Genomic DNA, 19,025 nt, shown 5'->3' with positions numbered 1-19,025 from the left:
CCATTTGCATGAGCATGGAGGTGCTTTGGATCCGGTTGTCTAGGACTATGCCTGTGCCAAAGAGTGTCAAAGAACATATCGCTGTATGGCAATAAGAAACCAGGTATAGGAGAACAGTTGCTTAAATCTGTGAGAGGACCGAATTCTGCAGTTCAATGTTCAGTTTTCTCAAGGCTGACATCAGTTGGCCCATTCTGCACCCACAGGATAATGCACTTTCAGTGTGCTTTTGCAGCTGGATTTTCCAGTGCAGAACAGGATAATCTACTTCTAAAGTGCATTGAAAGTGCATTATCCAACGTGTGCAGAATGGGCCCAGGTGTGGGATTAGGCAACATACTCTTCAGTGGAAAACTGCATCACTCTCTAATTCTCCTCTATTATGTCTCCCCTTCTTCCCATCTATCACAACATGCGGAAGGGTTGAATGATGCCAGAGATAATTGTTGTTCTGTTCTCCATTCAAGGGGCTGGGAAATGCCTGGAGGTTTTGGGGTGGAGCCTGGGGAGGGCAGGCTTTGAGGGACCTCAATGAGGCATAATGCCACAAAGTCCCTCCGTCAAAGTGGCCACTTTCTTGGTATTGATTTATGTAGCCTGGGAATCACATAAAATTCCAGGAGATCTCCAGGCCTCACCTAGCAGATAGTAACCCTCTTTCCAACTCCTCATGAGAGTAGGGTTGACAGACTCCTTGGTCCAGGCAGAGATTCCCTGCTTTCAGGCTGCACCTCCCTCCCAATTAACTCCCCCCCCCCCCAAATGTAAGAATACTGGAAATGAATGTGATCTGCCCACATGTATGACCGTTGAGGATGTTGGGGGATGATGCTTTGGTTTGGGGGTAAAACTCTATGGGTAGAAGCTAATTCTGCCATAGAGTTTTTGCCCAAATGCCGGAGTGTCACTACCCAACATCCCTGATGTGCCTACATGAATTCCGTGTCTCTTCCTGTGCCCGGATTTGGCTCAATTGGAGTCTTTGAGTACACTTCATCGTGATTGCCTCCAGAAAGAAAGAACAGCAGTTATTCAGCTAGACTGTTAGTACTATCTCTCTCTCTTCTCTTTCTTTACTATCTCTATACTATCTCTTACTGTACTGTCTCTCTCTTTCTATCTCTTACTGTACTGTCTCTCTCTCTTCTATTCGCTTTCTTTACACAGGTGTTTCTCTTTTCGATAAAGCTATTTATTCTTTAAGATGCTGGCGGTATGCTCCTTTGCATATTTAAACTCAACCAACAAAAACAACCACTTGCTTCTACCACTCCTCATTGTTGAGACTCCCCTAACTATCTTTTTCTACCGTCCTCTGAACATCCATTTTGCTTTGAAGTCATGGACTCCCCATGTTCAGAAGAAATATGTTTTTCATTACTAGACATGGAGAACCACAATCTGGCCAGACCCTTCTTGTGTGGGGGGTGAGTGCTTCCTGTCCGTTCAGTGAATTAACACGGTCCTTTTTCCTCCGCTGTACCCACAGCACAATCACCAGGCTGGGGAATCTACACGCCTGTCCAGCACTGAGACCACCTTTGAACGCAAGGGCTTGGAACCAGGGAAGGAGTACACCGTCACCATCCGGGCTGAGAAAGGGCAGCGCTACGGGGCCCCCGTCAACCAGACCGTGCGTACACGTACGTAGCCAGGATGCCGCATGCGTCTGAGTCTGTGGTTTCCACTCTTGTCTTTCTCGTTTTCTTTTGCATCACCAGAAGGGCTGCTTGCAGGTGTCTACATACAAAAGGATCCTGAGGGGTGGAGGTATAGCTTGATTCGCCCCCACAACCTCTTGGTGGGTGGTCAGACTCCAGAGTGAAGTCATTCATTCACTCATTCATTCATTCATTCATTCATTCATTCATTCATTCATTCATTCATTCATTCATTCATTCATTTATTCATTCACTCATTCACTCATTCATTCAATTCATAGACTCATAGAATAATAGAGTTGGAAGGGACCTCCTGGGTCATCTAATCCAGGGATAGTCAACCTGTGGTCCTCCAGATGCTCATGGACTACAATTCCCATGAGCCCCTGCCAGCAAACGCTGGCAGGGGCTCATGGGAATTGTAGTCCATGAACATCTGGAGGACCACAGGTTGACTACCCCTGATCTAATCCAACCGCCTGCACTATGCAGGACACTCACAACCCTATCGCTCATCCACTGTCACCTGCCACCCCCTTCATAGAATCAGCCTCTCCATCAGATGGTTATCCAGCCTCTGTTTAAAATTTTCCAAAATTTATTTTTTTTATTTAATTTATTTAATTCATTAAAATTTGTATCCCGCCTTTTTCTGACAAATGTCGCCTCGAGGCGGCTTACAGAATAAAAACCATAAAACCCATAAAATCCCATTGAAATATTAAGAAAACATTCTCCCAGTTATCAACAAATATAGTTATAAAGATGGCGGTGGAACCCAACAATATACTCTCCAATCCAACTTAGGTAATCCTAACCAGTTCCAATACCAGGGTCCCAATGATGTAAAACTGGGCTGTCTTTTCTGTGTGGCAGGGAAGGTGCAGCAGGGGCTGCTTGGAGTGTCACAGTTTTCACTTGAACCAAAATCCTGACCTCCCAATGCTCCCGATAAGATCTTACGGCCGAGCTCTCAAGGGCCACTAGAACCGTTCCCTTGGCTCTCCACTCGGGCAGGTCTGCGGCTCATGGGCAGAACATCTGCTTGGTGTGCAGAAAGTCCCAGGTTCAACCTCTAACTGAAAGGACCAGGCAGGAGATGATGGGAAACCCCTCTGCATAACACCCTGGAGAGCTGCTGCCAATCAATGTAGACGGTACTGACCTTGGCCTTGGGAAAAAGCACTGCCTCACCCTTCACAGACCTGGCTGCACAAAGGAAGAGGAAGAGGAAGAGGAAGAGGAAGAGGAAGAGGAAGAGGAAGGAAGGAAGGAAGGAAGGAAGGAAGGAAGGAAGGAAGGAAAGGGGAGGAAGGGAGGAAGGGAGGGAGGGAGGAAGGAAGGAAGGAAAGAAGGAAGGAAGGAAAGGGGAGGAAGGAAGGAAGGAAAGGGAAGGGAAGGGAGGGAGGGAGGGAGGGAGGAAGGAAGGAAGGAAGGAAGGAAGGAAGGGGGAAAATAAAGGGAGGGAGAGAGGGAGTGAGGGAGAAAAAGCCATTTCCATGCTTCCTTCTCTAAAAGTCTCTCCCTTTCTTCCAGGGGTGGCACCTCCTCGAGGTCTGCGTCCATCCGGGGCCACTGAAGACACTTTGACCTTGCATTGGGATCCTCCCACAACATGCCCTGAGGGCTATATCTTAAGCTACGTGCCCGTGGCTGCTGGCCGGCCCTCCCAGCCTCCCAGACGCCTAGAGCTGCCAGCGGAGCCTGAGAGCGTCACCTTGGAGAACCTGGAGAGCCGCACCCGATATCGCATCACTCTGATCGCCCGCCAAGCCGGCGAGAGCAGCCGGCCCACCAGCGTCACCGGCAGCACTACCGGTAGGGCATAGAGGGGGGTGGCGATTGGAAATTGATGTAATGATCTTTGTCAAATCCAGCAAATGACAAAGGAGAGGATCCTGATTCCCAAGACAGGCACAGCCAATTCCCAGTTGTGAACAACACGGTGTATCAGGCAGGCTTTAATTTTATTTATTTATTTATTTATTTATTTATTTATTTATTTATTTATTTATTTATTTATTTATTTATTTATTTATTTATTTATTTATTTATTTATTTATATACCACTGGTTTTCCAATGGAGTTGCAGCAGTTCACAACAGTAAAAACATTAAAGTACAATAAAACCCATAAAATCTTCCCTTACAACAAGTAGGTGGCAGGCGATCACATATTAAGCCCTTCTAATTCTCCCGATCCCTTCCCTTCCCCTTCAGCCGGAGGCCAAGTTTTCTCCCATTGGGAGTGAGGTGCCGTATCTGATTGTACCTTGGGGGGGGGGTCCGTAGGTGGAATACCAGGACTCCACCCTGGTCTCAACCATACGCCTGGCGGAAGAGTTTTTCCGGCTCCAAAATACTTAGTAGCCAGAGAACTGTCTGCTTTCCGGGTTCCATATTTTAACTACCAAATTTTCAAATGTTGGTAGAATGAAACCCAGTCTCAAGGTCTTCGAAGTTTCTCACAATTTTATTGGAGCGGAAGTGTTGTAGTATATAAATAAGGATCGTGTTAACTTTGGTCGTCCTCAAAGGGAGCTCGTTGCCTACCTCCTTCCTAGTTTCTAGTGATTTCATTAATGTGTTAAAAGCTCCCCCTTACTTGGATATTAGAGGCAGGGTAGAAGGAAATGAATTAAGAAATGAATTCATCCACCACCATGGAGACATACGAAGTTAACATATAAACAAGCAGTGACACAAACTATTGGTATGTTTGGTTGATGTAGCACAGTTCGCCCAGTCTGAGACGCATGATCCTGAGTGCAATAAATCAATCTCCCAAGAAGTCTATGGCAAAAAAGACAAACTGACATTTATTAAAGTAGATCCGGTTCACATTCAGGTTGTAAAAGAAGAGAAAGAAGCCTAATCAAAAGAATACTTTCCCTGCCACAAATAAAATAATTCTCAAACCGACCTTCCCGTAGCAAAATTGTTATTTGAGACTGTAAGGAATTAAAGGCATTTGTAACCTCCTCATAAAACTACAGCTCCCAGAATCCTTTGGGAGGGATGCCATGACCATTTGGTTTCAAAGTTTACATCATCGTTGTTATTATTATTTTTTTGTTACTAGACAAGACGGGGCTTTTGTCAGGAAGTTGAAACCGTGTGCTAGTGAGCTGTGTGGGAGTGAATTAAGCATGGAAAGATTTCTGAAAGAAGAGGTTGAGAGTGCCCAGATCCTTATGTCCTGGAGTCCTTCTTAGTATATCCCCCCAGCCATTTCCTCCCACAGATTATCTCATTCTTTTTTTTCCCCCAGCAACATTGGCTCGGAGCCTTAAGATGGCAGACTTTTCCCTTTTCATTTTCATTTATCCCTTCTCTGATCATGTTGCAGGTGTCTGAAGACCAGATACAGAAGGCGGATGGACGATTACATGAAGGAATGGGGTGGGAAGCACCGATTAACTCGGTTTCTTTTATTGCAGTTGACGTGAATGCTTTCAGGAGTCACCAAAGAACGGGATGCGGAGGGTCGTCCCTTCAGTGGGGTGTCAACTCCAGCACAAACGGGTTTGCAGAGGTTGGGGGAACTGGGGAGTCGCATCACGCAGGACTTCATATTTCCAGAAGTTGCCGCTTCCCAGGCACGCCACCTCAATCGCCATCCTTGCTTCCTTTCCGCTCAGTTCCTTGCCGTAACCACCTCCATTTTTAATCCCACCAGCGCCAAGCAGAGCGATCCACCTGTATGCAACGCCATCCCCGCCTTCCCCGCCGAAGTCCGGCACTGTCTCCTCTGGTCCCGAGGCCGGGAAGCCAGGCCACCAGCCCCCCCCGAGCCGCCCCTTGCCCAGCACCACCTCGTTGTCCAATGAGTTCTCCCTGACCATGATGGTGCAAAACATCTCAGCCACGCTCTCCTCGTTCAACGGGACTCTTCTGGAACGCCTGGAGAGCTACGTCCGTGCCACTAACTACCCCCTCCGGGGCAATCAGACGGTCAAGAGCGTAGCCAGGGCCATCTACATCTACATAATCCGCCGAAAGCCAGTGGTATTCCAAGAGATGATCTACGAGCGCCTTGGCGAAGGGACCGACTCTCCCACTCCGTCCAATGGCCTCCAGGGTCAAAGTGTCTTCTCGAACGGGTATACCCGCACGGAGCACACCAAGCCAGCGGTGGTAGTCAGCTCCCCAGACAGCCTCGAAGTGTCCTTGGACGGGGTGACGAAGCTCTCTGACGAAGTGGTCATCCACTACCACCGGACCGGGAGTCGAGAGCGTGAGGAGTTAGTGGTGCCCGGGGGCACGCCGACCGCGATCATCACGGGATTGGCCCCCGGCACAACCTACTATGTGGAGATTCACGGGGTGGTGAAAGGACGTTCTTCTAAGTCGTACTCCTTTGTAACCAGCACAGGTACCAGGGTTGGTAGGATGGCCCGTTTCCCATGGTTCCCGGCTCTCTTCTTTTCGCCTGCAGCTATCCCATCACATGCCTTGCAGTCACCATGCCTCAACAAGCTCATGTTGTGCCTACATGTGGCTGGGGAGCTTAAATCATACATGGCTGTCGTGTTCACCAGGGAGTTTTTAGACCACAGCTTGCTAACTACTTTTGTCTCTCTCTTTTTTTTTTACACTGTAGCCAGAATCTTCGTTGTTCTTGTTACTGGTATCATCCGTGATTGTTATAGCGTCTTCCTGCTAATTGTCTCTCTTGTTTCCTAGCCAGAATCCTCATTGTTCTTGTTACCTGTATCGTCCATTCCGAGATTGTTACAGCGTCTTCCTGCTAATTGTCTCTCTTGTTTCCTAGCCAGAATCCTCGTTGTTCTTGTTACCTGTATCGTCCATTCCGAGATTGTTACAGCGTCTTCCCACTAATCGTCTCTCTTATTTCCTAGCTGGAATCCTCGTAGTTCTTGTTACCTGTATCGTCCATTCCGTGATTGTTACAGCGTCTTCCTGCTAATTGTCTCTCTTGTTTCCTAGCCAGAATCCTCGTTGTTCTTGTTACCTGTATCGTCCATTCCGAGATTGTTACAGCGTCTTCCCACTAATCGTCTCTCTTATTTCCTAGCTGGAATCCTCATTGTTCTTGTTACCTGTATCGTCCATTCCGTGATTGTTACAGCGTCTTCCTGCTAATTGTCTCTCTTGTTTCCTAGCCAGAATCTTGGTTGTTCTTGTTACCTGTATCGTCCGTTCCATGATTGGCATAGCATATTCCCGCTAATCGTCTCTCTTCTTTCCTCTAGCCAAACGGTGCCGTCACTCGCAGTTCCAAAATTTGTCTTTTTTTGCTACACAACGCTTCCTGCCGCAAACGTATTCATGTTCCGTCTGTTTCTGTGTTGTTGGAAATTCTGGAAGGGTAGCCAAGTTGGCCTGTCTCAACGGGGGAGGGGAAGTCACTCAAAATCCCTACCAGCCAGTGTCTTGTGTAAGATTTATTGTGGCAGAAGCCTTGTGTGAGATTCATGATGTGTTATTCTCAGTCGGCAGTGACGTCCACACATGCGTACAGACCAAAAACATTGTGGGGGCCTAAAGGCTGTGAAATGTGCTATTTCCATGCAAAAAGTGATTGTAGAAAAGTTAAGCACTGCTTAGTGGACAGTTACAATAGCTGTCTGATCATGCTATTGCCAGAACTGCTTTTGGACATGATCATTTTTGTTACCTTATTTATTAGCTTTGTGCACTGAAGTCCCAAGGGTGGAACCCATCTAACATCAGTCGAACTGCATTAGATGCAGGGGACCTAATTTCCCTCCTAAACCCTCCCACTGTGGCCTCCAGTCACTCTTGAAACTGTACTCCCAGGGCTCAGAGTCCATTTCTCGGAAATGGTGTTTGCAGAGCTTGAGATTCTGCAGACCTCCGACTCAGCCTTTGAATTTTGTCACAGAGAGATGTGATTTGTACAGTCTCCTCCATCTATCATGGGTACCGTTCCTGCTCCAGTTGGGACTTTCTCAAAGGAGTTGTAGCCCACCCACCTGCCTGTTCCCCTGAATAGACACAGTCTGGGGAAGGTGCTATTTAGTCCATTTTGTGGAAATGGAAGCTCAGTGGATCCCTGGGGAAAGTGGGAGGGATATAGCCTAGGTCTTTACTGGGGGGGAAATAATGAAAAACACCCCCCTCTTTAGCAGTCAGAAGTCGCTTCTGCCATGAGAAAACATGTTTCGAATACCTGTTGCAGACTGAAAGTTTTGCTCCCCTTGTTTACAGTTTTTTTCTATGTGCTTGTCCACTGGGGTTGCTGGCATGTGATAAAGTAGGGTGTATCTAGGGCAGAACAAGAGTATAGAAGGTAGGGATTTGGGGAGGGATCCCTCCAAAGTGAACTTTCAAAGTTTCAACATTTGAATTTGGAAATTTCGCTAGATTTCGAGTTTCTGCGAATTGCTGCTAATTGTTGTGTGTGATCTGACCCATTGCCTCCAAACATTTAGCCACTGTCATGTTGTGTCCTTGGTCGTGCGTGCCCAGGATGGCTCTGTGTTTACCTGCTTCATTTGCCCCCCTAGGTCAAGAGGGGCCCTTCTATTTGTTGCCTTCGTGCTGCTTCTGAGTGGTTTCGTTTTGTTCACTGTTTCTGTTTTCAGCAGTGTTGGCTTCCACCACGCGCCCCTCAAGCCGGCTCACCCACCTCCTGCTACATTCTTTAATTCAGTCTTTAAATACACGCCTTGGATTGAGCTGAGACTAGGGTTGCCAGCTCTGGGTTGGGAAATACCTGGAGATTTTGGGGGTGGAGATTGAAAAAGTCAAGATTTTGGGGATTGGAGACCTCAGCGGTGTATAATGCTGTGAGGTCCACCTACTGAGTCAGCCATTTTCTCAAGATCAACTGATTTCTGTTGCATGGAGGTTAGTTGTAATCTCAGTAGAACTCCAGCCACGATCTGGAGGTTGGCAACCCTACTGAGGTGTATTGGAGCGGGGCTTTCCTCAAGGAAGCAATTTCTTTGCTGGAGGGGCTAACCAACCAATGCATGATCTTTTGACCTTCAGAGAGCTCAGCTTCAATATGGGTTTGAGTGTAGCATACCTCTCAGTTGTCCCTGATTTGAACTCCGTTTCCTAAGTCGCCTCTTACTGCCTGTTTTTTTTTTTAAAGGAATGTTCCTTTAAAGCAGGGGTAGTCAAACTGCGGTCCTCCAGATGTCCATGGACTACAATTCCCAGGAGCCCCTGCCAGCATTCGCTCCTGGGAATTGTAGTCCATGGACATCTGGAGGACCGCAGTTTGACTACCCCTGCTTTAAAGTATGAAGAGTGAATTCTTTAGCAATTAATTCTAACTCTTTCTTGCAAAGAAAGAAAAGTGCTTCTGTGAAGACAGAGCTGACACGTGGAAAGGTGGTTTTACCTTTCACAATAACTTCTCTCTCTTTGAAAAACAGCCTCTTTTAAGGACAGGCTGGATAGGGCATGAATGTCTGCACACCAGGACAATCAATCGAGGAAGAGTTGCCCTTGCTCTGAATTGACTATATTTACCCTTGGTGATATCATGATCACATAGTCAAATCTGATTGGCCGTGTGATGATGTCACAACTCCCAAGAAAGGAAATCCTAACTTAAGGGAAAAGAAGTTACACTGAAGCCATGGCCAATGAGGGCATGCACAGGCAGCATAGAAAACAAGCTAGGGGAAGTTTCTTTTAAGGGGGTGGGTGAGATTTGTGCTCCCTGTAAAACCTTACGTTGACCATGAAAATGTTTGTGCACAAATGTTAAATGCAGCCTTTAATTTATATTTCATTCTCAATCATGGGTGCAATCAGATCGGATTTAAGGAAAGCTTTTAGAAAACACAAAGTTTTAAGCGATTGTCTTTTGCACTTTGAAATGCAGCGTTACTTGCTTTGTTCCAGCCTTAGAAGAACTTTATTAGAGGGTGTTTTTCGTATGCCTTACAGAGTTTGCAACACAAATCAATCTAAGGTGATCTATGAGCCCAGAAAGCCAAGGAGATATTTTATGATAATCCTGAGCATATTTTGCAGAAAGTATTGTGCACAACCCAGTTGAATTAAATCAGTAAGCAAATAAGTAACTCACTGATCAGTCCTGAAAATTTAAGCAGAGTTTAAGGGGGAAGAATCTGATATTCTAAAGTAAACTTAACACGTTCTGAAAATGGAAGTTGTCAGATTTTTTTCCCTCCGATCACGAATTTCTGCTAAATTTCATTGCACAGTGAAAGGAACACTGGGTACCAAGTTTGGCAGCCAATATTGCTCTCTGAAAAATTCAGATAGACCTCAAGGGCAGCTCTGTGTAGGCCCCAAAACTGCAGTCAAGAGGCCTTTTGCTTTCTTATTGTAAAGTCCATGGGACTGAGAGGAATGCTGACTGGCTTACAGCTGGGAGGGAATAGGGGCCCGCTCCCAGAAACAGTGATCTTGAACCCTCATTCCACATCTGTCTTCCTTCAGCTCCAGGTCCATCGGCAACCAAGATCCAAAGCACCCTGCGTCCCATCACAACTCTTGAGGGGCCCCTGGGCAGCCTAAATGTGACGGACATCTCTCCAAACAGTCTCCGAGTGATTTGGTCTGCCCCACCCAGTACCTTCCGCACGTTTTCCCTCCAGTATAGGGACCCTAAATCCAGTGCAGCCCCAGGAGAAATCAGAGTACCTGGGAGTGAACGGAGTGTCAACGTGATGGGTTTGAACCCCGGCACTGAATATGACCTGGAGTTACACGGGGAGACACCTGATGGGGTCCACAGTGCTCCAATAACAACAAAGGTTTCTACAGGTACCTCAATAGGCTCTGTGACATTGGGGTTCTGTCCTCAGATCCATCCCGAGACACTTAATGAGCAGGCAAAGAGCAACTGAAGCCGGACCTCGGTACAGACTGGGGCTCAAGCAATGGGGGAAGGAGATACAGAACTCTCTCCTTCCCAGTAAAGTTTCCTTGATCAAAATCACGCCACCACGACTGCCTTAAGCCCCAGTCTGGGGGGGAAAAACAGGCCCAATGTGGCTGCATGGGGGTCAGGCAAAACGCTAGCAGGGAGGAGAGGAGCATCAGATTGTGCTCTCTTGCCCCGGAGGGACGGACCAGAACCAATGGGATGAAATTAATGCAAAAGAAATTCCATCTAAACATCCGGAAGAAGTTCCTGACAGTTAGAATGGTTCCTCGGTGGAACAGGCTTCCTCGGGAGGTGGTGGGTTCTCCATCTTTGGAGATTTTTAAACAGAGGCTGGAGAACCATCTGACGGAGAGGCTGATTCTGTGAAGGCTCAAGGGGGTGGCAGGTGACAGTGGATGAGCCAGAGGGTTGTGAGTGTCCTGCCTAGTGCAGGGGGTTGGGCTAGATGACCCAGGAGGTCCCTTCCAACTCTATTATTCCAAGATGTGTATGAAATACAAACAGTCCCTTCAGGTCAGAAAACAACACCATTTTAAGCCAGCAACGCAGAAGGTACTGACAGTGTATATGCCGTAACTTTTGTAGCTGGAAAGGTTTTGATCCCTTAAAATACATTGGGGTTAGCCCCACCATATGGCCCGCTCGGTGGAAAACAAACAAAAAAACCCTCTCAGAACTAATTTCTATGTTTTCTTTATCAATTTACTTCTCTCCTTGGCAGCCACCACTCTCTGTCTTTTGTTTTAGCCCCCGCAGCAGTGACGCCGGACAGCGCAAAGCCCAGCCTAGGGACACTCTCTGTTTCAGAAGTCACAGGCAGCTCTGCGCGCCTCTCGTGGGACACTCCCACCGGGACCTTCGACTCCTTTTTGATCCAATATAAAGATGCTGAGGGCAAACCAAAGGCTCTGCCTGTGGACGCGAGCTCCCGGGAGGCCCTTGTCACCGACTTGGTCCCCTCCCGAAAATATAAGTTTAATCTCTATGGACTCGTAGGCCGCAAGAGACTTGGTCCTGTCTCCACAGAAACAGTCACAGGTGAGCGCTGGATCTCAGACTGTTGGCGAATGCCTGAGGGCCAAACTAGACATGCCATGAAGGGCCTGTGACTGGGCCCCCTCTTCCCAGGTGTAATTGAAAGCTGTGACGGGAGGGGAGGCTGGGTGCGAATCCTCTCTTGAACAGCAGCTTTCTTTCTGTTCACAAAACAGGCCTAAACAAAAGTCACAAGGACCAAAAGGAAAAGTCTAGGGCAGGGTTCCCCAACGTGGTGGCCATGAGTTCTCTGCCAATCCCCTTCCTGGCACCTGCCAAGTATTGGGCACAGTCAGATGGACCTTGTGCTCAGCACAGTCTCTGGTTGGCTGAGAGGGTTAAAAGTCATCCTGTTGAAAAGAGCTTCTGCCTTAAAACTATACATAACTTCACTTTCTAACATTTTGTGGTGGGCTCCAGTCTCCGGTGGCAGCCATTTTGTTGTTCTGCCCACTGCCCTGTGTCAGAATTCCAAATACGCCCACTGGCTCAAAATGGTTGGGGGCCCCTGTGCTAGACTCAAGTGATTTTGGCAGGCATTTTATCCGTATTCCCTTAATAATTCCGTGAGCTAACAGTCCTGGGGAACAGGGATAACTCTTGCCCACTGCTGCTGTTTTCCTCATTCCTTGGGCTCCTCACAGCCCTGATAGTGCTGTTTTCACAGAGCAGTTCTGTCAGGGATCCCTCAGCCCCATCTCCCTCACAGGGGGTCTGTTGTGGGGAAAGGAAGGGGAAGGCAACTGTAAGCTGCTTTGAGACTCCTTCGGATTGAGAAAAGCGGCGTACAAGAACCAACTCTTCTTCTTCTTCAGTAATATTAGGGCTCTCTCAGCCTCACCTCCCTCACAGGGTGTCTGTTGTGGGGAGAGGAAAGGGAAGGCGACTGTAAGCCGCTTTGAGACGCCTTCGGGTAGAGTAAAGCGGCATATAAGAACCAACCCTTCTTCATAAAACCAAATTGTGTAAAAATCATAATTTAGGGCTGCGTTGCTCAAATGCGGTCCTAAATAAAACCGTCTTCGGCTACCTCCTAAAAGTTGGAAGCGAGGGGCCCCAGAACATCTCCCTGTGGAGCTTGTTCTATAATAATGGGGCTGCCACCAAAAAGGCCCTTTCTCGTGTGCTCACCAAACGGACTTCCCTGACAGGCAGGACAGTCACAAGGGCCTTTCCTTGTGATCTTGATTGCTGGGTAGGAACAGATCGGAGAAGATCCTCATCCGGACACCCCATTTCTAAGCCGCATAGAGCTTTAAGTAAATAAACAAACAGTTTTCAGCTCATTTCTAGTTCCAGCATTACCATTCCCCCCTTCTGTCCTAGCCCCTGTGGTGTCAGAACCAAAGACGGAATTGACGGCGTCACCCAGCCTGGGAGAACTTATTGCCTCAGACATCACCAAGGATTCTGTCCGTTTGTCTTGGAGCGTTCCTTCGGGGAGCTTTGATTCCTTTGTGGTCCAGTTCAAGGACGCTGAGGGCAGAGTCCAAGCTTTGCCAGTCAACGGGGGCTTCCACACAGTCACCGTCCCGGGCCTGGCTCCTTCCCGCAGATACAGGTTCAACCTCTATGGCATCACCAATCGCAAACGTCTGGGCCCCGTCACGAAAGATGTCACTACAGGTCAGCGGAAAAGCTAACGTGACTCGGTTTCTCCACAGGAAGCTGTTTTCTCTCCTGTCTGTAATGTCTTTACTTATTAAAGGGATAGCACGTGGGATTTTGGGAAGGCAATCTTCACCTCCTGAATTTCTACTTCCTTCCGCTTGCAACGGGCCAGGGGACTCTGGAGGAAACGGTTCCGGAATTTTCTGCAGAGATATTTTTTTTCCTGTTCTAATCACCTAGCAATTTTGTGACAGGCAGGAAATCAGCAGGTGAAGCATTCTCAGTGCGATTCAGTGCGGAGGAACATTTCAGCTGTCAAATTTCTGTCCAGCCGGCGGCTGTTTAAAGGAAATGGGCGGCCCTTTCAGGCTTTTAAGTTTCTGGCGCTTCTTTCTCACGTATCAGGATAAGATGCTACACACATTCCTCTCAGTATATGCAATAGCCATTCTGGGTGAAAACAGCAGTGCATGTATTTTGCTGCTGTGGGAAGCACAAACACAGGCTTTTGAAAATCGGAGTTTTGTCTAGTGCGTACCAGGCTGACTGTCCATTCCATGCAAAATGGCTGTCATGTATTACGTAAGGTCACTCTCCCAGTGTGCAAAATAGATATATCTGAGCTATAATGCCCGAAAAGATCTAGATCCCTCCAGGAAAGAAAACCCCTGTTATAATAATAACAATAATTATTATTGTTAACAATTCTTTATTTTAAAACCCTCTAATAATAACAATAGTTATTATTGTTAATAATTCTGTATTAAAATTATATCCCACCCCTCACTTGCATCTCGGGTGGGCTTAACACCATTACTGGCATCTGTAGCTGTATGTCTGTCCTTTCCCCTTGGGTATTACGAAATTTATTTTTACAGTAAGAGCTGTTCAACCATGGAATCGGTTGCCTATTTATCTATTTGGATTTTTATACCGCTCTTCCCTACGTTACACAAATTACATAGAACTTTATGACAGTCTATAACATGGCACAAATTTCAAAGAACACAACACAATCACAACACATGGCTTAGGGGTGTGCATTCCCCTTGTCAAACCCCGGAAAAACTCCAAATCAATGCTGATTTTTCCCCCTTCTGAGTTATTAGGCTGAGCCGTTTACCCCTAGTGCAATCTGGGAACCGAATCGCAAAGAGCTTTTGATTCGGGGTCTCGAATCGCTGCCTGAACGGCAGCTTATCTGTTGGTCTGAGGATCTCTCTGCGGATCAGCTAGGGCATTTGCATGCCTTGACCTGCATGCAACAACAGCTGAGGATGCCCCCCTCCCCCGCCCTGCAGAGCCCACCAAAACTGAGGATCAGCCATTTGTTGGGGTCATACTGGGGGGAGACATGCTAGGGGGAGATCCATTTAATGACTCCCCCCCACACTGAACAGCCCAAGAAACTGGGTTCTGTGCTGCAGGTCGAGGCACTTAATTGGGCCTGGGTCTATTTAAATGCCTTCCCCACCCCAGCATACCTCCCCCTCCAGCTTTCACAGGTTTAGTTTAATACTCTGAGAAAGACAAACTGATATCACATGCCATGTGATGCTTGTGAAATACGGACAGCATTTTGGTACAACAGTCAAGGGAGGTTCTTGTACGGTGCTCATGATCATAATATTTTTGGGGGGCGGTCTTTCTCCCTAATAGGTGTTAATGTGGACTCGTTGATTGCACTGGGTCACCTTTGTTTTATTCCCCCCTCCCGCAACAGCATCATTGGAGGAAGAGCCCCTGCCCGTCCCTGACCCCGTCCTTGGTGACCTCTTGGTCTCAGATGCCACCAGCAACTCCGTCCGTCTCTCGTGGAGTGTCCCAGCGGGCAGTTTTGACTCCTTCATGATCCAGTACCAGGACCCAGAGGGCAGCAGCCAAGCCCTGCCTGTGGGCCGTGATTCTCTTGAGGTCACTGTACCCAACTTAGTTCCTTCCCAAAGATACAGGTTCCACCTCTATGGCATCTCTGGGCCACAGCGCCTTGGACCCATCTCTGCAGATGCCACCACAGGTCAGCAGCTGTTGCTTCTTTTCACACGGCCAACCTCCTCTGGAATGGCAAAGCCTTTTTCTTCTCCATGCCTCCTCTCTTTATCTCCCCCTCTCTCTTTCCATCTCTCTCTGTTTAGGAAGTGATGGAACAATTAGGAAAAAGGGATCATCGATCTAAAAATTCTTGTGTGCCTCTGTTGTGCCCAGAGCAAAAAGTATTTTTGTATTTCTCAGCGTGCATCTGCACACTGCAAAGCTCCAAACTGGATTTACAAAATTAGAACTGATGCGTTTCTTTAGTATTGGCTAGCAAAGCTACACCCCCCTGAAAAAAGACCTGGGCAAACGTATCACAGTTGAAAAACAGCATAATAACCAATTCGCGTTTACGTTGGCTTACAATGCACATCAAACCGAAGTGAAATAAAATAAAATAGAGGTCCCTTGCCCAGCTTGCTGTTGTGTTCTTGGTAGTACATTTATTTATTAGATGTCTCTTCCTCTGGGGAGAACACAGCAGTATAAAGTAGTGATCCCCAACCTGTGGGCTGCGGACCACATGTGGTCCTTCCACTAATTGGAGGTGGACCCTGAAGGATGCCTTCTCCCCCCCCCAGCCCTTTACTTCATCCCCCCCAGCCCTTTACAACACACTTCATTGTTGTGGCGTGTCTGTATCTTATTTTGAAGGGATGTTTAAACATTACAATAGTGATCAGAGAGCGTTAGGGCAGTGGTTGATAGTAGAGGAGTAAACTACCCCCCCCACACACACTGGGCCTCAATAAAAGGCCTTGAGTGGTCCCCGGTGAGTGGTCCCCGGCGTTGAGTGGTCCCCAGTCATAAAAAGGTTGGGGACCACTGGTATAAAGGATCTTTGAGAGGGCTGGAGATATTTGGGAAAGAATCTCAGCTCCTCCACCAAAATATCCCATCTCATTATTAATGTCACTTAAGGAGTCCACAGCAACTAAACCAGTCTTTCTCCTTTTTACCCACCTTGATCCAGTTCTCATCTTTGTTATTGCTTCCTAGTGGGGATTTAGGAAACTGTGAGAGGTGGGCCATCCGAAACGTGCATCGCTCACTTGAATCTTTCCTGTTTCCCGATTTTCACAGCACCGTCTCAAGAAACAAAAGAAGAGAGGCCAGATGAGCCAAGAGCAGTCCAGCCTAGCTTGGGGGAGCTCTCGGCCTCCAATCCTACCAGCAATTCCGTACATCTCTCCTGGACCGTCCATAGTGGGAAATTTGACTCGTTTCAGGTCCAGTTCAAGGATGCCAAAGGCAAGCCTCAGGCTTTGCCCGTGGAAGGCGTCTCCCATGAGGTCACCGTCCCCAACCTCTCTCCTTCCCACAGATACAAGTTCAACCTCTATGGGGTGTTCGGACGCAAACGCTATGGCCCCATCTCCACCGAGGCTTTGACAGGTCAGCAGCGGCTTAGCGTCAGCTCAGCTGGAGGTTTTTTGTTTATCTGTTGCACTTCTTATTTCACTTCTTGGTTTCCAACGGTCAGTGGCTCTGGTGTCAGAAGTGGCTTCCTTTGGTGCTTGGATGTCGTGTTCTTACAGCAGTTACTACAGAACAAACCTTCTTCCATCGTTCTTCTGTTTCTTTTCCTCTCTTATCTCTCTTTTGGTGTTCCTTTTTTGCCTGTGTTCAGTTTGGGATCTGCTTGGATGAAAACTCTAGTGGTGGTTGGTCACGCTCCTTGGGAACTTTCACACACACTAAATAATGCACTTTTAATCTGCATTCAATGCATTTTGCAACTAGGGCTGAATCTGCACTGACTTTGTTTATTCCGTTTGGATCTTTCTTTCTTTCTTTCTTTCTTTCTTTCTTTCTTTCTTTCTTTCTTTCTTTCTTTCTTTCTTTCTTTCTTTCTTTCTTTCTTTCTTTCTTTCTTTCTTTCTCCCTTTCCTTCCCTTCCCTTTCTCCCTTTTCCTTTCCTTTCCTTTCCTTGAACAAGGGGAGGGAGAGGATTGGAGACAAAAGTCAGGGCTTCTGCAGCTTCTGCTGAGAGAAAATTAGGGCTTTAAGAAAAGCTTATAGCCTTGGCCAATCGGGGCTTCTCTACCACGGAATCTGCATCAAATTTGAAGCAGCTAGAGATCTTCATGCTTTCTCAGTCCGATTCTTCAAATATTGAGGGTTATATCCACTCTAGGATATTGCAGGATAAAGGTAGGGTCACTCTGGATAAGTCATGTTTGTTGCAGAGGGAAAATTTAAATCAGACAAAATCAAAATGGAAATCGCATTCAGTGGAGATGGCAGGGACTGAATTGACTTGGGATTGGAATAAAAGCTCTGTGCAGATTCAGCCCTGGATTTTACTGTGTGAATGAGCAAAATTCTGCATACGTTGAATAATGCACTTTGAGGTCACTCGTTTCGCACAGGAAAATCCCAGTGCAGATGCTCATTGAAAGTGCATTATCCAACATGTATGGAATGAAACTGCATTATTTAGCATGTGTGAAAGTGCCCATTGTGAGTGGGCTGTCAAAGGGCCTTTTCAGCCAATTGGAATTACTGCTGCTGCTCATGTTTTGCACAGCATCTACCTGAGATCATTCATGGATATACAGCATGTTAGGAACTTGTTGTATATTTCCAGTGCTCCTACTGGGAAGCATATTGCTTGACAATGAGACACACAATAAACCTTAACAGGAGGAATTCAGCTCAAGGAAAGAAACCATGGCACTAAAACAAAAACAATCTGGAATCAAATGCATACAATGGGATGAAATTAATGCAAAAGAAATTCCGTCTAAACAGCCGGGAGAAGTTCCTGACAGCGGTTTCTCAGTGGAACTGGCTTCCTTGGGAGGTGGTGGGTTCTCCATCGTTGGAGATTTTTAAACAGAGGCTGGAGAGCCATCTGACGGAGAGGCTGATTCTGGGAAGGCTCAAGGGGGTAGCAGGTGACAGTGAAAGAGCAATAGGGTTGTGAGTGTCCTGTCTATGATTCTAAAACCAAAATGGTGGTTTTCACATTGGAATTGCACAGGTGACAAATTTGAAATCATCCCCTAGTTAGCAATGCTCCTAAAAATCCTTTTCAGTCTGCTTATTTTTTTTTTAATGCCCATTTGTCTTTTGGGTGGTCAAGTCTACTTCCCAGCAGCAGGCTGAATTGCATGGCTTTTTGTGCTCTTGTCATCTATGATGTTTGTGCTTCCTCATATAATTATGAAGTCATAACACTAAATCCAATATGTGCTCTCTAAAAGCCTAGGGCATTTGGATAATCAGTAGCTCAAATTGTCCCAATGTGAGTGAAACCAAAAGTCATCTCTTTCCCCTCAATATCCTTTGCCTCAATAGCTCTGCATTTGACCTCAATATTCCTTTTTTTACCTCATTATCTCTTCCAAGCTCTTAGAATTGCTGCCACGTTGAAAAGTCTTTCCTGTCTTATTCCTTTTTTCCCTCCCCATCTAGCATCATTTAGAAACTGCAGAAACTGGATCGTCTCTCCTGGCTCCATTGATTCACTTCCTCTCTATCTGTTTTAGCCCCTGTCACGGTTTCGCTGGAGGAAAGAGCCCCCGTTCAGCCGAGCCTGGGAGAGCTCTCAGCCTCTGATATCACCAGTGACTCTGTCCTGCTCTCGTGGACCATTCCTACCGGAAGTTTTGATTCTTTCCTCATTCAGTTCAAGGATGTGGAAGGCAAGCCACAAGCACTGCCGGTGGAGGGGGTCTTCCGTAAGGCCACCGTCCCCAACCTGGCTCCCTCCCGCAGATACAAGTTCAACCTCTACGGTTTCTCTGGCCGCAAACGGTCAGGTCCAATTTCCACGGACGCCACCACAGGTCAGCAGCAGCCGACGCAGGAGTTGTC

The 19,025-nt window shown here is 47.1% G+C and overlaps 1 protein-coding gene across 5 annotated transcripts in view; it reads left to right on the top strand.

The window, feature by feature from the left end:
- The window catches only part of TNXB (tenascin XB), a 110,975-nt gene that overhangs the window by 34,799 nt on the left and 57,151 nt on the right, over nucleotides 1-19,025 (top strand). For 2 of the 5 annotated variants that reach the window (XM_077330787.1, XM_077330791.1), the window contains exons 6-14: nucleotides 1,490-1,643; nucleotides 3,198-3,479; nucleotides 5,340-6,035; nucleotides 10,073-10,399; nucleotides 11,271-11,561; nucleotides 12,885-13,184; nucleotides 14,893-15,186; nucleotides 16,287-16,598; nucleotides 18,698-18,997. In XM_077330787.1, coding sequence (XP_077186902.1) covers nucleotides 1,490-1,643; nucleotides 3,198-3,479; nucleotides 5,340-6,035; nucleotides 10,073-10,399; nucleotides 11,271-11,561; nucleotides 12,885-13,184; nucleotides 14,893-15,186; nucleotides 16,287-16,598; nucleotides 18,698-18,997 — 2,956 coding nt within the window. The remainder of the gene's footprint in view (nucleotides 1-1,489; nucleotides 1,644-3,197; nucleotides 3,480-5,339; nucleotides 6,036-10,072; nucleotides 10,400-11,270; nucleotides 11,562-12,884; nucleotides 13,185-14,892; nucleotides 15,187-16,286; nucleotides 16,599-18,697; nucleotides 18,998-19,025) is intronic. The other 3 variants (XM_077330788.1, XM_077330789.1, XM_077330792.1) reach the window with 3 other exon arrangements.

The sequence above is a fragment of the Paroedura picta genome, chromosome 3 (assembly GCF_049243985.1).
Source record: "Paroedura picta isolate Pp20150507F chromosome 3, Ppicta_v3.0, whole genome shotgun sequence".
Classification (NCBI taxonomy): domain Eukaryota; kingdom Metazoa; phylum Chordata; class Lepidosauria; order Squamata; family Gekkonidae; genus Paroedura; species Paroedura picta.
Note: the sequence above shows the minus strand (reverse complement) of the source record. Positions and strands in the feature narration are given on the sequence as shown.